The 14,246-nt window shown below is 38.2% G+C and overlaps 1 protein-coding gene across 10 annotated transcripts in view; it reads left to right on the top strand.

Moving 5' to 3' along the window:
• Utrn (utrophin) overlaps window positions 1-14,246 on the top strand; it is a 502,327-nt gene that overhangs the window by 361,523 nt on the left and 126,558 nt on the right. For all 10 annotated transcript variants that reach the window (XM_023563244.2, XM_063233434.1, XM_063233436.1 and 7 more), the window contains one exon: window positions 697-853. In XM_023563244.2, coding sequence (XP_023419012.2) covers window positions 697-853 — 157 coding nt within the window. The remainder of the gene's footprint in view (window positions 1-696; window positions 854-14,246) is intronic.

Here is a 14,246-nt window from a genome sequence, read left to right on the forward strand (position 1 = left end):
CTTAACTACATAAAATGTATTTTTAAAAACATGATCTTCAATTATGACCTTCATAATTGAGTAATTCTGAAGGTGCATTTCTGTGCTAAACTAGAGATTATTATTGAGACAGACTTCCCCATGGAAACAATGCATAAAGTACTGCAATCACTTGTTTCAGCCAAGTTGTTCTCTATGTACATGATCTTTTATCATTGCATATCGATTGATAATCAGCTGGTACAAAATATATAAAAATGAAGTTTGTACCATGCTCTTGGTGGTAACACATCTGGTATGTGTCTTTCTAAGCACTTTTGTGCATATAGTTTCTTTTATTCCTTCTCTCATCCTTTCTTCCCATCTGTAGATAAAATGATGGGGAAAAACCCCTTGGATAGTGTGTATGTTATGCACCTGTTGCGAAAAGTTACATAGTGATTTTACCTTGTACTATGGACATCCCTCTTGAAGTTCTCATTTATGCCTTAGAGATGTGGAGGTACACATTTAAAATAGCCCCAATATCCTCTGAACCTCAGAGAATATTTGATATAACTATTTCTTACAGGATTTTTTTTTTTTTTTTTGGCAGAGTCAGTCTCTTTTTGGAAGTCAGCATTAGTTGGTCACACGATTTCCTTGGCTAAAGGGGATTGTATAATTCCGTAAATGCAGTCCAGACTTCTAACTGGGGCCAGTATTCTTGCTCAACAGGGCCCATTTGGAGGCCAGCGCTGAGAAGTGGAACAGGTTGCTGGCGTCCTTAGAAGAACTGATCAAGTGGTTGAATATGAAAGATGAAGAGCTTAAAAAGCAAATGCCCATTGGTGGAGACGTCCCGGCCCTGCAGCTGCAGTACGACCACTGTAAAGTAAGTCGATCTTCTAGGGCACGCATCTTTTTCTTTCTTTTCTTCAAATTCTGGTGAAGTGGCTACTTCAGACAAAATTCTGCATGAGTACCAAAGTTGAACTGATCATCTTGTTTCTATTTGTATGTAGCATTTTATGTAAATTTCATCCATCGCTTCCATTTGTTTCAGGTTAAATTATCTATTTAGGTAAAAACAATTTGTAATAGTCCTAGTATCTAAAGTGTAATGTTGGGCTGGGGATTTAGCTCAGTGGCATAAGCTCCTGCCTTGCAAGCAGGCAGTCGTGAGTTCGATCCCTGGTACCGATAAAAAGAAAAAAGACAAAAAAAATAAAAAAAATAAAGTGTAATGTTATTTGTACCTTACGAAACTTACATAACTTTCAGATAGATTCTAGAATATTAATACAGCTTATTGGGAAAAAATTTTAAATGACAAACATCTTAAATTCAGAGTTTGGAGAGCCATAAAGTATTACAAACTATTTATATTAAGTGAGAGTGGGAAAAAGGCTTGTGGTAGTAAAGAAATAGGAATTTAAGTCTTAAAGCAAATGCAGATGATGCTATTTAATTCATTTCATGTTTTAGTTTCCTGAACTTACACTTTCTTTTAAATTACATTTTTATTTTGCTCAGATTGTACTTGACTTGATTAGGAACTATATATGCTGAAATGTTATCAATAGACATATCCCTAGATCCTTTATTTTTAAAAGTTCATTGTCCTGGCTGCTTTTCAGTGCTTTATTTATGATTCTTCCTACTGCTTTCTCATATATTACAGACCATATTTTTTGTTGTGTTTTTTATCTTCACATGCAGCACAAGTTCATTCTAAATCTATGTATTGTATGTAATGTTGGAATTCTGTTCCCCTTGAAAAATGACAGACACTAGCACCTGCTTCTTCTAAAGGAGGATACCATCTATTTTATCAATTTCTTTAATAATATGACCTTGAATTTATTTTATTTGAATCCCTTATGAATAAGTTATTAAAGTTAATATTCCAATATAGTGTATCTTTATAAACTTCAGACGTGCTCATTACTAGGAGATCGTATATACAAATTTGAAATTAGTGCGATAGTCAAGATTTGAGATCAGAATTCCAACCAGCCTGTCTTGTCAAAATTGTCACACACAAAGGCACACGTGTATATATTCTTTTTGGATTTTGATATTTGCTGCAAGTGTAGCGTTCTTGAGCCCCTTTCTTGTGTGTGGTACAGTGGTCTGCTATGAATTGTGTGACTGTAAGGTGAGGGGGCCCTGGAGAGGTTTAGCATAGTAGTGGGTGGCCCTTCATAGTTTAGAACACAGCCCAGGTGAGAATTGTTCCTAAGGGGTTGTGGTAGTGGATGAGGCACCTCCTAATAATGCCATCAATGATGATCTCATTTGTGAGTTAATCCACCTGAGAAAATTAGAGACTTCACTACGCGTTCACTTTCCCAAAGCCCATTTACAACCAAGCCTTTGGCACATGAGTTTTGGGCAACATTTCAGAGTCCAGAGTGCTAACCATTACACATGGAACATTTGGGCAACATTTCAAATCTAAACCGTAACAGGCATTCATCCCTTTCTTGAAGTTTCTGCCTTCATGACCTGAGCACCTCTTCTCCTTACCTCCTAGGGTCACCATTTCAGCATATGAATTTTGCAAGTAAGCATCTTAACCATAGCAAGTAGTTCCATATGTCTACACTGAATGGTTCTGAGAATCATGAAATAATGTAAAGGACAATTATTTTAGAGACCTATATTATTTTATGTGGATTCTTTCACCAGCGGCCTTTCCAGATTTTCAGTATTTTAAATTACATTATCAGAATTGTCATAAGTCATATCATATAAATATCACATAATTGTAATTAATTTATATTAATATGAAAGCATATTATAATTAGGATGAATCATTATGCATTGGTATGATTAGGGCCATTATGCATTGGTATGATTGGTATCATTATGCATAGGTATGATTTTCAGAAATATGGCATTATTTACTTATTGAACATTACTAGCCATAACTAAAACGTCTAAATGTCTTTAGATTCAGCTTGTGTCGAGTAATTCAAAATCATGTGAAGAACTTGAATAAAATAACTATAAATAGAAATCTGAGTGTCTTTTATATGTATCACTGATGGTTTATATATCCAGATTGATTCGGTTTTGGGGGACTCTTTAGTACTGCGTTATTATCCTTTATTCTGAAACATCTTGTTTGGGAGCATAGCCCAGGAGCTTGCATGGACTGGTTTTGCATCCCACTTCCTCTGCTCCCTTGCTGTGTGATAGAGATCTTGGAGAGGTTGTCAAGTCTCAGTCTTTTGTTTCTTCTCATTAGTATACTTGAGGTACTGAACAGTATGTCTAGCAGATGCTAGCTAAATATCGGTTAGTTCTTCTGTAAACTAGGACTTGTGTTTTCTAGTACATTTTAAATTGTACTCTTTCCAGTTGGCATTTTATATTTTTCCCTAAATTCATTGTTTGTAGACACTCTTTAGTGCCATGACTTACTGAAAGACATCTTGGGTTCCTGAGGAAATTGGATGAAGTCACTGAAGTCGTTCTGAGAATTTGCATAGTACAGGACAATGGTTCCAGAGACTAACTCCTGTTCTTAATAAAAGAAAGCAGCTTATGCTGGAAAGGCCAAGGCCACAAGCCATATCTGCATGTATCACATTTCCCTGAAAATAAGACTGGGCCTTACATTAATTGTTGCTCCAAAGGGCACAGTAGGGCTTACTTTCAGGGAATGCATTTGCCACTGTACTGTGCACAGGCTACGGATGAGATGCGCTCATTTAAGGACAGCTCTGCCACTGGAAAGGAGAAATTGGGCTCAGTGGTTCTACGGGAAATGGAGTTGCAAGAAATTCAGGCCAGATTCTGGGGTTTGGAGAGTTAGACAGTGTTCCAGAAGGTAACAGGACTGTATTTGAATACAGACTTCTGTACAGTACCTCAGTGTACAGTACATCCGAACATCAGTGATGACGTTTTTCATCGCTGTTTCTTGATCCAAGCAGTATGAATCACTTCACACCCCCCCATCCACTCACTGTGTTCACTTAAAGCTGTATACGTTAAAGCTGATGCTTGTACACAAAGAACAAAAAGGCTCAGCCTCTGCATCTCAGTGATACATTTTAATAATTCGAGTTCCTAAAAGTCCATGCTTGCGATTTGTCATCTGTTTCCAAAAGGAACATTCTGCATTTTAATTTTTAAGTAAGGTCTGTAAGACTTGAGTTAGAATGATGATACTGTGAGTGTCACATATATCCAGGCATCCAGCAGTTATGGATGAAACATGAAATGGGAAGCCAGCCATGACACAGCTGGGATCTAAAATATGGCAGTTTCTTGTAGAGTAGAAACAAAGCAGAAAAGCAAAAGTTTCTAATGAGGCTGATACTGCTTTATAAAACAAAATGAAATGAAACAAAGTAAAACCAAACAAGCCCTCCGTGATGAGGAGGAAGAAAGTCCCAGAGCAAAGTTTGTGTGCAGACCCTTCTTCCAAGTGGAAATGGTTAACTGACACGTCGGCATTCTTTACTTCTGGAGTGTAAACACTGTGTCATTATGAAATATTAGTGTATTATGGACCGTTAATTAGATGCTTATACTTTCTTGGATGGGACTCAGAATATGAATACATTCCTAGTTACATCAGTAATAAATAGTTTGTTGAGTGCTTTAATAATACACACACACTCGAAGATGTGTTAAGATAATGATAATGTCATAGGGCTCCATCAGTAAAATGTTTGGTCTGGGCCTCGCCACACAGTAAATAGTAATTGAGAAATGGTATCTTCTCCTATAGTTGCTGAGGGTATGTCTTTTTTTTGTCTTTTTCCTTTTTATCAGTACCAGGGATTGAACTCATGACTGTCTGCTTGCAAGGCAGGCGCTTATGCCGCTGAGCTAAATCCCCAGCCCCTTGAGGGTATGTCTTGATAGTCTTGATCATTTTGCTTGGTTTACAATTATGTTAAACTAGGGAGATGCTCAAAAGGAAAGAATGACTGGAATAAGGGCAAGGAGAAAAGGGAAAAGATTACCAGTCTATGTATAATATATAGAGATAATTATATTACTGATCTGTAGCAGTTCATCAAAAAGAACGATTTGTGCTTTCATTGATCATTTTTATGCCTATATTTTATAATCTGAGCAGCTGCTTTGAAAAGATCAGTATGCAGTGTATTAACCATTGTTAATCTCCTATTATTTTGTCTTGAAATTCTGTATCATTTTCATTTTTTCATTTAAAAATTTTAAAAACTAAAAGTAAAATAAAATTATGTAAAACATTCAATTAAACTATATTAATGACTATTGTGTACAGCCCAGTTCACCTCAACATAACTGGACCCTAGTCCTATCTAGAAGTAACCTGTTACGTTGGACCCCAGTCCTATCTAGAAGTAAACTGTACAGTCATACATGTTGAATTCCTTCAGATGTTAAAATAGACCACTACTTTACAATATGTAGGGATTTTAATAAGTTCTAAAATGAGCAGGTAAAGTTGAATATTCTATTAACTTAAGTAAAAGTTTTAGATTTATTTTAGAGGTTTTTATAAAGTGAGATCACTTATGTATAGCTTTGTTCTCAAGAATGTAGATTGTCAATCAACACTTATTTACAGATCACCTATAATTGTATATAGTACTAATGTGTGGTGCTAGTTAGTATGTAAATATGTAATACACTAGCATTAATTTGAAATGACATCTTACTACAGTGATACATCCATGCCTATGGTTACAGCACCACCAGCTAAATCTTGGAAGCAGCCTGTATATCCATCAGCAGATAAGTGGATAAATGGCTTGTACATACAGTGGAGTAGCATTCAGGCACAAGGGAAGATAAACTTGAGTCATTTGTAGGAAAACGGATGCACCTTGAGACCACAGTGTTAAGTGAAAATCATTCAGACACACGTTTAAATATCACATGGTTTCTATGGTAGGAGAAATTCAGAGTACAAATAAGGAGCGAAATAAAACATAGGTGATAGGAAACAGGGAGGTAAGTCTTTCCAGAGGAGAAAAGGATCAAAGATAGAGGAAGGCAGAGGGAGGGGAGCGATAAGGAGTGAAGAAAAGGTATTGGCATGTGTGGTGTACATGTACCCAACCCTACACAAAAATCGCAAACATGTACTACACATACATACTAATTAGCTAAATAAAGTAAAAAACAAATACTAAGAATATGTAGCACTGTGGTTTCAGTTCAGTCAGATACTCTTAAGTCTGAATAAGGGTGGAATGCAGTACTGTGCAATTCACACTTTATTTGCATAGGAGAATAAATACTGAGTTATGTAGGGGCAGTTATTAATGTTCTAACACCTTTTCTTTGATTAAAACAAATGCATGTTGGTTTTAGAAAAGCAAATCACCAAAAATAATTAAAGTTCATGTTTCAGGTATAATTTCTTTTATGTGTGTTCTTTCCCAGAGGGCTACTCTGTCCTTTACTTAATTTAATGCATAATATTCAAGTCTTATTATATAAGTTAGGACATGTGGGCTTTAAATGATTGCCAAGTTTCATTAAAATAACTAATTCTCACACTGTCTTTAACACAGCAGCACCTTACCATTAAATTTAGGCTCTGTGGGTGTATACAGAGCTTTTAAACCTCTCTTAAAATGATCCAAGAACCTGCACACAAACCTGTTAATTTTAAGGTCTTGATATGTTATGAGGTAACCTATGGTGGGAAATTGGCCTTTATCTAAAATTTTTAAAAAATTAATTTTCCTCTGATCCTTGGCACCTGCATTCTGACCATACACACAAGTGTGTTCAGAAAGCTGGTATTAACATGCAGTCTACACACAGCAGCTCCTGCCTGCCACAACTGATCCAGTTGTCTGCACCTGGGACCCCCTCACCCCCACCTGATAGAGCCGGAATCTCACTCCCAAGGGCCACAGGATATTCATGTTTAGACAGTGACCAGGGAGCCTAATCACAGCCATTCTTGGAGAGGAAAATGATGACTGAACAGTTAAAGTAGCCAAGAAGCAGAAGTCTATGAAACCAATCAGCACAGTCCTAATTTAACCCAGAGACAGTTTCTTTTAGCTCACTGTTCATTTACACTCAGGAACCTTCTGCACTGCACCTGCTGTTTGCTGTGTGCTTCGCTAGGTATTGAGCATGCATCAGTAGCACAATGATTTTCGCTGTCACCAAGCTCATTACCTAGCAAGCCGCAGGACAGGCCTGACAACAGGTAGCTATGGTAGATATGAAAAGCCCTATAGTATATAGGGTTGGGCAAGTGGCCAGGGGGATGTGGATGAGTCATGACTGTGCTTAGAAGATGGGTGGACAGTCCACAAGAGTAAGAAGCCTTTGTTCTAAGGAGAATTTGGTATAAGTAAGACATCAGTGAAGAATATTGTCTAAAATCCTGCGTGAGAAAATCCTGCAGATTAGCCACCACACATCTTAGAATGTGTCACAGAACACGAGGTGTGCACAGCTGCCTCCTTCGTTAGCTTAGTGTGAGGCTGAAGGCGAAGGGGCACACAAGATCAGCATGTGACGGGATTGATGATGGGGGATGCTGCGTGCATCGCCTGGAGGAAGGGATACATATTTGTGTCCCTGTATTTTAGAGTATGGGCAAGAAAGTTGTTTCATTACTGCAAGAAGCTGTAGGGTTCCTATCTTGGTTGTAGCATTCATAGTATTCGGATTTAGGTGCTATTTCTGATGTTAGTAAAGTAGAAAAAAAAGGAATTTGTGTATTAGCTGTTCATCTAGGAACATGAACCAAAACTTCCATGGCACTGAGGGAGATTTTATAAAACATTTTGTCTGCATACTGATGGGAACTGAGCCTGTTTTCCTTCTCTTTTTCACGTAGTTTTATTGGTGCTATCAAATTTAATGACTCTTCTGCCCTTTTTGCTGTCATACTATAATGACTTCGAATCCATCTATGCTGGTTTAGCATTGAAAGCAAGTTGAGGAGAAAAAGGTAAATTGTAAACTGATTCTCCTTAAGCTGGTATCATTTTCTTTCTTATATTCTCCAGTAAACAACTAAGAGCTTTTTTGAACCAAAAGCTCAAAGCCTCCTGTATCAGAACTGGCTCTAATTTGTTACGGTATGGGTGCAGCTTGTTGGGCCTTCTGTGCAGTTGTGCTGGGTCCTGTTCATAGAAGGGCCCTGCACTTGGCCGAATGTTTTGTTGCTGCCATCTTGAAATTCTTAATAATATTTGGACAAGGGGCTCTGCAATTTCACTCTGCAGCTATGCAGCCCCGGCCACATGTCTCTAGTACATTAATGTATCTGCAGTGGCACAGGTAAAACATAACAATTTTTAAATAATGAATGGGTGCATACTTGAAGCATCCTGTGCCTCAAGTTGGCCATGCTAAGACCCACTGTGAGTTACACGCTCCTCTGTGACTTGCCTTGTCTATCTGTCAATCCTGGTGACTTGTGCACTGTTCTCTGTGCTGTCTCTTTGCTTCCAGGATGTCACCCTCGCCTGATTATCTCATTATTCCACTAATTGGACCATCTCAGTCTTCTTTTCTCTCCCCTGTCTACTGAAATTGGGTTGCACCAAGGGTCAAGGTGTGCCAGAGTCTTTTACTCTTTCTTTCCTGGGCTTAGGTTCTGTAAGTCAGCTTCTCCCAAATATGTATGTGTTTATGTGTCACCTCTCCTTGAGAGTCTCATGGACATGTCTGTCCCACTTCATGTGGCTAAACACTTCAACTGACCCTTCAGACTTGTACACAGGTTTCCCTGTTTTGCTTGGTAGGAATCCTATTTTAGTTGATTAGGTAAAAAGTCATAATCACCTTCTATCCAGTCTTGCTCTCATATTTAGGCTGTTAGAAAGTCTTCTTTGTTCTCTGTTCAAAGCACAGAATCTGAATCTGCTACTCTTACTATGCATCGATCTCTCTGCACAGCCAGAGTGTTCCTGTTAAAATAACTCCGACTCTGCAGTGGTTTCCCTTCTGATTCACAGGAAGAGCCCCAGTTCTCAGAGGCTCCTGCAAAGCCCCACACAGCTTGCCGTATCTCTCATGCACACCTTGTTCATCTGATCTCTTGCTGCTGTCTGTTACATACTGGTTTCAGCCATGCCGTCTCTTGCTATGCTTTCAGTCACAATGCCGTGTCAGTACCTAAAATGCTGTGTCCTTGGTGTCCACATGGTTAGTTCACTCATATCTTTCCACGCTTGCCCTATGGCATCATCCCAGCACAGCCAGCTAGGATTGCTCAACTGAGCTGCAACCACCTTGCATGAGCTACTCATCTCTCTGCCCAGTTCCACTGCTTATTATCCCTAGAATTTATCATCTAGTAACTGAACTTACTTATTTTTATCATTCATGGTCTACACCTCAGCCTCTAGGAGCTCTCTTAAGTGTTTGTTGAATGTTCACTGAGCGAAATACTCCAAAGGGAATATCTTTTGGTGGGGATATTCCTCACTTGTTTACAGACCAAAGAATATAACATTTAGAAAATATTTCTATTTAAAAATAGCTGAATGCTTAATAAAGATAATATGCACTTGGAAATATAAGCAATGATATTTTACTCTGAATGGAAATAATTTTAATTACTTGAAGCAATTGAAGCACGAGAAAGTCTATCAACCCAATTGTAGTTCTAACACTATAGTCAGTGAAGAGATTACCTTTTTCCTGGCTTGATACTGCTTACATCGCCCAATTCAAGAGGAGGAAAAGTTTTTATATGAGGGAAAATGAATTAACATATCTATGATTATTAAGATAGCTTCTTTTTTTTTTTGTCTTTTTTATCGGTACCAAGGATCGAACTCACGATTGCCTGCTTGCAAGGCAGGCGCTTATGCCACTGAGCTAAATCCCCAGCCCCTGATTATTAAGATAGCTTCTAAAACATCACTTCTTATTGTACTTGTCTGTCAAATGCTAATAAACACTCCCCATGCCCGTGCTTCGCCTCTACCGGAATTTAACATGAGTTAAGATTCCTAACAGAGTGTAGCTCAAACATATGAAATCACTTATTTGGCAACTCTATTGTTATGCATTACATTTTATAAACAAAGTTAGCTTCACTGAAGTAAAACATAACCGGTTTCATAATTATTGTGGATGTAAAAAGTGGACTTCTGAAACACATTTTTAATTTTCAATAATGTGGTTCTTTAGTAATTTGTTCAAGAGCTCTGTTTTGCAACATGGTGAATATAATTAATAACAATGTATTCTTGAAAATTGCTGAGAGAGTACATTTTAAGTGTTCTCACCACACAAAACATTTTGAGTATGTGAGATAATGCATATGGGGATTAGGTCAGTTTAGCCCTCGCATAATGCATGAATATTTCAAAACAATAATGTTGTTTTGATGTTGCTTAAGATGAAATATATACATTTTCAGTTATCAATTAAAAATAAAGACAAAGAAAAATTAATTAATTTTTAAAATTATATTTAAAAAAGTAATAGTTGGATATGATGATGATTATTCCTAATCGTAGCTGCTCAGAAAGCTGACGCAAGAAGATTGCAGGTTTGAGGTCAGCCTGGGCAACTTACCTAGACCTTGCTTCAAAATTTAAAAAATAATGTAAGAGGACTGGAGATCTACTTGAGTAATAGAGTGTCTCTGGATTTGATTTGCTTAAAAAAAATAGTAGCCTCTTCAATGAATAATATGGTCCATTTTATTAAGTATTGTTTTGGTTTTTTTTGGTACCAGGGATTGAACTCATGACCTTGTGCTTGCTAGGCAGTGCTTATGCCACTGAGCTAAATCTCCGGTTCTATTAGGTATTCTTCTTTTAAAATATAATTTTTAAGTATAATAACATGTCAGACTTTTTTTAAAAATAAAAAACAAAGATATTGGCCATAATTTTACCACTGTAATATGACCGTTTTCCTTTTGCCTTACTTATCCTTTGTATGTTTGTGTTTCGGCTTTAATGAGGGCTCAGTTTTTATCCTGTCTCATTCACTTTCAACTTCATGTCACACTTTCTTCCCATAGCCCAGTGGTCATTATTATAGTAAGTTCTCCAAGTTACATAATGGTCCCCAATGTGGCTGTGCCATAGTTAGCGTAAATATTTTCCAGGTGTTGGGTATTTTAAATTGCTTTGGATTTTTAGAAATCATAAATAATGTTGGAATGAGCACATTTCTGTTCGTAGCCATTTTTGCTGTATTTTCTTGGGAACTATCCCAAAAGTAAGAGTCTTGATTCACACCCTGTGACCATAGTAATGACTCATGACATACTGCCAGCCTATTTCCCCTGAATCAATTTTCTGCCTCTGGCAACCTATGAAAGTACAGCTTGGTGGCCTCCCTGCTGATGGGGTCTTGTGTTTGTCTCTCTTTTTTGTTGGACCTTGTATTGTTGGCATTGGAATGGAGGTGCCTCCTGGCAGTAGGGAAATCTTAAAAGCTGATTTAGTGTATGAGATGCTGGCCTCAGGCTTCTTTCCTGTCTAAGAGGTGGAGAATTGGGTGGATAGGTTTGGTTTAGTTATGCTTAGGATAGAGAAAAAGTTATCTACAACTTGTTCAACTCGCAACTTGAAGAAATTTGCTGTTTGTATCAAAGTCACCTACATCACATGATCTAGCTGACCATTTTTGCCCCAGATTTGGCTCATTGTTCTGTTCTGAAACCAGTTGACTCCAAAAGTGCATGATATATACATTTCTTTGTAAGTGACACATGTATTTTGCAACGTAATGTTCTGTTTACTAAGTATTTTGGTTTAGACTTGGAGAATCACATACTTCTTTTTTTATAATTAAAAATTTATTCCTTAAAAGAATTAAATTCATGAAGTTCAATTTTTACTAATGAAAGACTGATGTGTTATTTTTCCAATGCTATGACAAAATACCTGAGATAATTAACTTAAAAAGAGGGAAGGAATTTTTTAGCTTATGGTTTCAGGGGTTTTAGTCCATGGTTGGTTTGCTGTGTTATTTTGAGGCCTTTGGGGACATTGAACATCATGGTGGGAACATGTGATGGAATAAAGCTTCTTGGCTCACAAGGATCAGGATATAAAGAAAGAGAATAGGACTATGGTCTTAGTATTCCCTTTAAGAGCATGTGCCCAATGACCTAAATAGGTTCCATCTGCTCAAAGTTTTACCACCTCCCAATAGTGCCCCAAGTCTCCAGCATGTGACCTTTGGGAGACATCTAAAATCCAAATGATGTTATTTAGGAACTGGTATGAGTTATGCAAACCTGTAAAGAAAATAGCTCAAACTTTTCCACACAAGTATATTAGACAGCTTTCTGTCATTGTAACAAAATACCAGCGATAAGAAACTTATAAAATAGAAAGGTTTGACTCACTTTTAGAGGTTTGGTTTGTGGTTACTTGAAACTGTTGCTTTAGACCTGTGGTGGCACAGTACATCATGGCAGGAGCATGTGGTGGAAGAGCGTTGCTCGCCTTTTAGACTCTTTTAGGGTCTCAATAGCCCCTTCAGAGGTATGCCCCTGATTATTTAACTTCCTGCCACTGGGCCTGTCATGCTTGTCATCTAAAATGTCCTGCAAAAAGACTCATTGTGCTAAAGACTTCTTCATTGCCAGCTGACAGGCTGTGGGGAAGAGACTGGGTCACAAGTCTTACTAAGTGGTATAATCAGTTGACAGCTTCATAGCTCCGTGGGCAGATTTGGAAATGGGGCCCAATTAAAGAAAGCAGGTAACTGGGGGGAGGTTCGTAGGGTATGTGTTATCCTCACCCCGTTTCCTCTCTGGCTTCCCCCACTCTCTCCCGTGAAGTGAGCAGCCTTCTGCTCCTGTGGCTCCTGCTCTCATGTTTCCTCCCTGGGAACCAGCGTACCATGGACTAAAGTCTCTGAAACTGTGAGCCAAAATAAAACTCTTCTCTTCTAAGTTGTACATACCAGATATTTTGTCCGAGCTCTAGAAAGGTGACTAACACAGGGCCTCATCTCCAGTACCCTCACAGACTGTGACCAGGCCTCTGGTATAACTTTTGGCGGGATACTTCCAAACTGTAGCAACAAGTAACATCCAGCAGAGACTTGGAATCAGTTTAGTCTTGGACAGGACTGAGAATGATTGTAAGGCTTAACATCATCTTAATAATAATGTAATATTCTATAATATTCCCTGTTCCACCTATGAAATTAATAGAAGGAGCACTATTATTCATATGCAGAGAAGTTAAAGGACAGGAGTGCAGGACCTCACGTTGAGTGTGCCTACATGGAGAAGTGTTCTCATACTATTAAATGATATTCAGGCATCTCTGTAGACATTTAGAGTTGGATAAGAAGCAATTTATTTGGGGGCTGGGGATTTAGCTAGCGGCATAAGCACCTGCCTTGTAAAGCAGGCAGTCGTGAGTTCGATCCCCGGTACCGATAAAAAGGAAAAAGACACACACACACACACACACAAAAAAAAAAAAAAAAAAAGAAGCAATTTATTCTGGCTGTTGCTCAGAAGAACACCGCTAGCCCCATGCTGAGTTTGAAAGAGTTGGGGAGGTCAAATAAGCGGAAGGGCTGACCTCTTAAAGCGGTTCGGTGCAGGACTCATGGAAAGAAGAAGAGCTTTCTAATTAAAAAATTGATGTGCCAAAAGAAAGAAAAAAGGAAGAAGAAACAAAGGAAAGCAAGAAGACTCTGACTTTAGCTGCTCATCTGACATTCCAGGGCACCACTCAGTTGAAGTGGGCGTATGTATATAAGGCCTGTAACAGGCAACAAAACAAAAGTAGAAATCAAAGCCAAAGAAGATACTCAACACTACAGACCAGGTTAACTTTCTTATGTTTATTCTGGCTTCTTGAGTTGCTTTTCTCCTATTACCTTTAATTCCAGTTCTTTTGCAACACACAGTTTCCGTGGCTTTGGGATGCCCGCGTGTTTTGAGAAACTTGATCTCCCTTCCTCCTTTGTGTATTTGTACATAGTAAGGACCCTGGGCTCGATTTGTACTGTTCTGTGAGATCTGTGACACTTAGGCATTATTTATTCTTCTCTCCTTTAGATTCTTAAGTGTCCTATAGACTGGGATCGTAGCTCCCTTAGGATGGAAGAAAGGATTTCTTATTGCCACGAAATAATTGTTATGTTTCTTTGCTTATCATTTGTGGCTCGAGGTATCTGGGGTTAAATCTCTTTCCTCTGAACACCTCAGAGTGTGCCAGTTTAAAAATACAATACTTGTTTTCCCTTGGAAAGTATTTTGCATCTTCCTTCTCATTAGAGCTGATACTGTTCTGTTTGTAGCCAAAGCTTGATTTTGCACATTTGTCATGTGGGAGCGTGACTGAAGGTCTTTG

The sequence above is a fragment of the Cavia porcellus genome, unplaced genomic scaffold (assembly GCF_034190915.1).
Source record: "Cavia porcellus strain 051 isolate PalLab524CR breed Dunkin Hartley unplaced genomic scaffold, mCavPor4.1 scaffold_22, whole genome shotgun sequence".
NCBI lineage: Eukaryota > Metazoa > Chordata > Mammalia > Rodentia > Caviidae > Cavia > Cavia porcellus.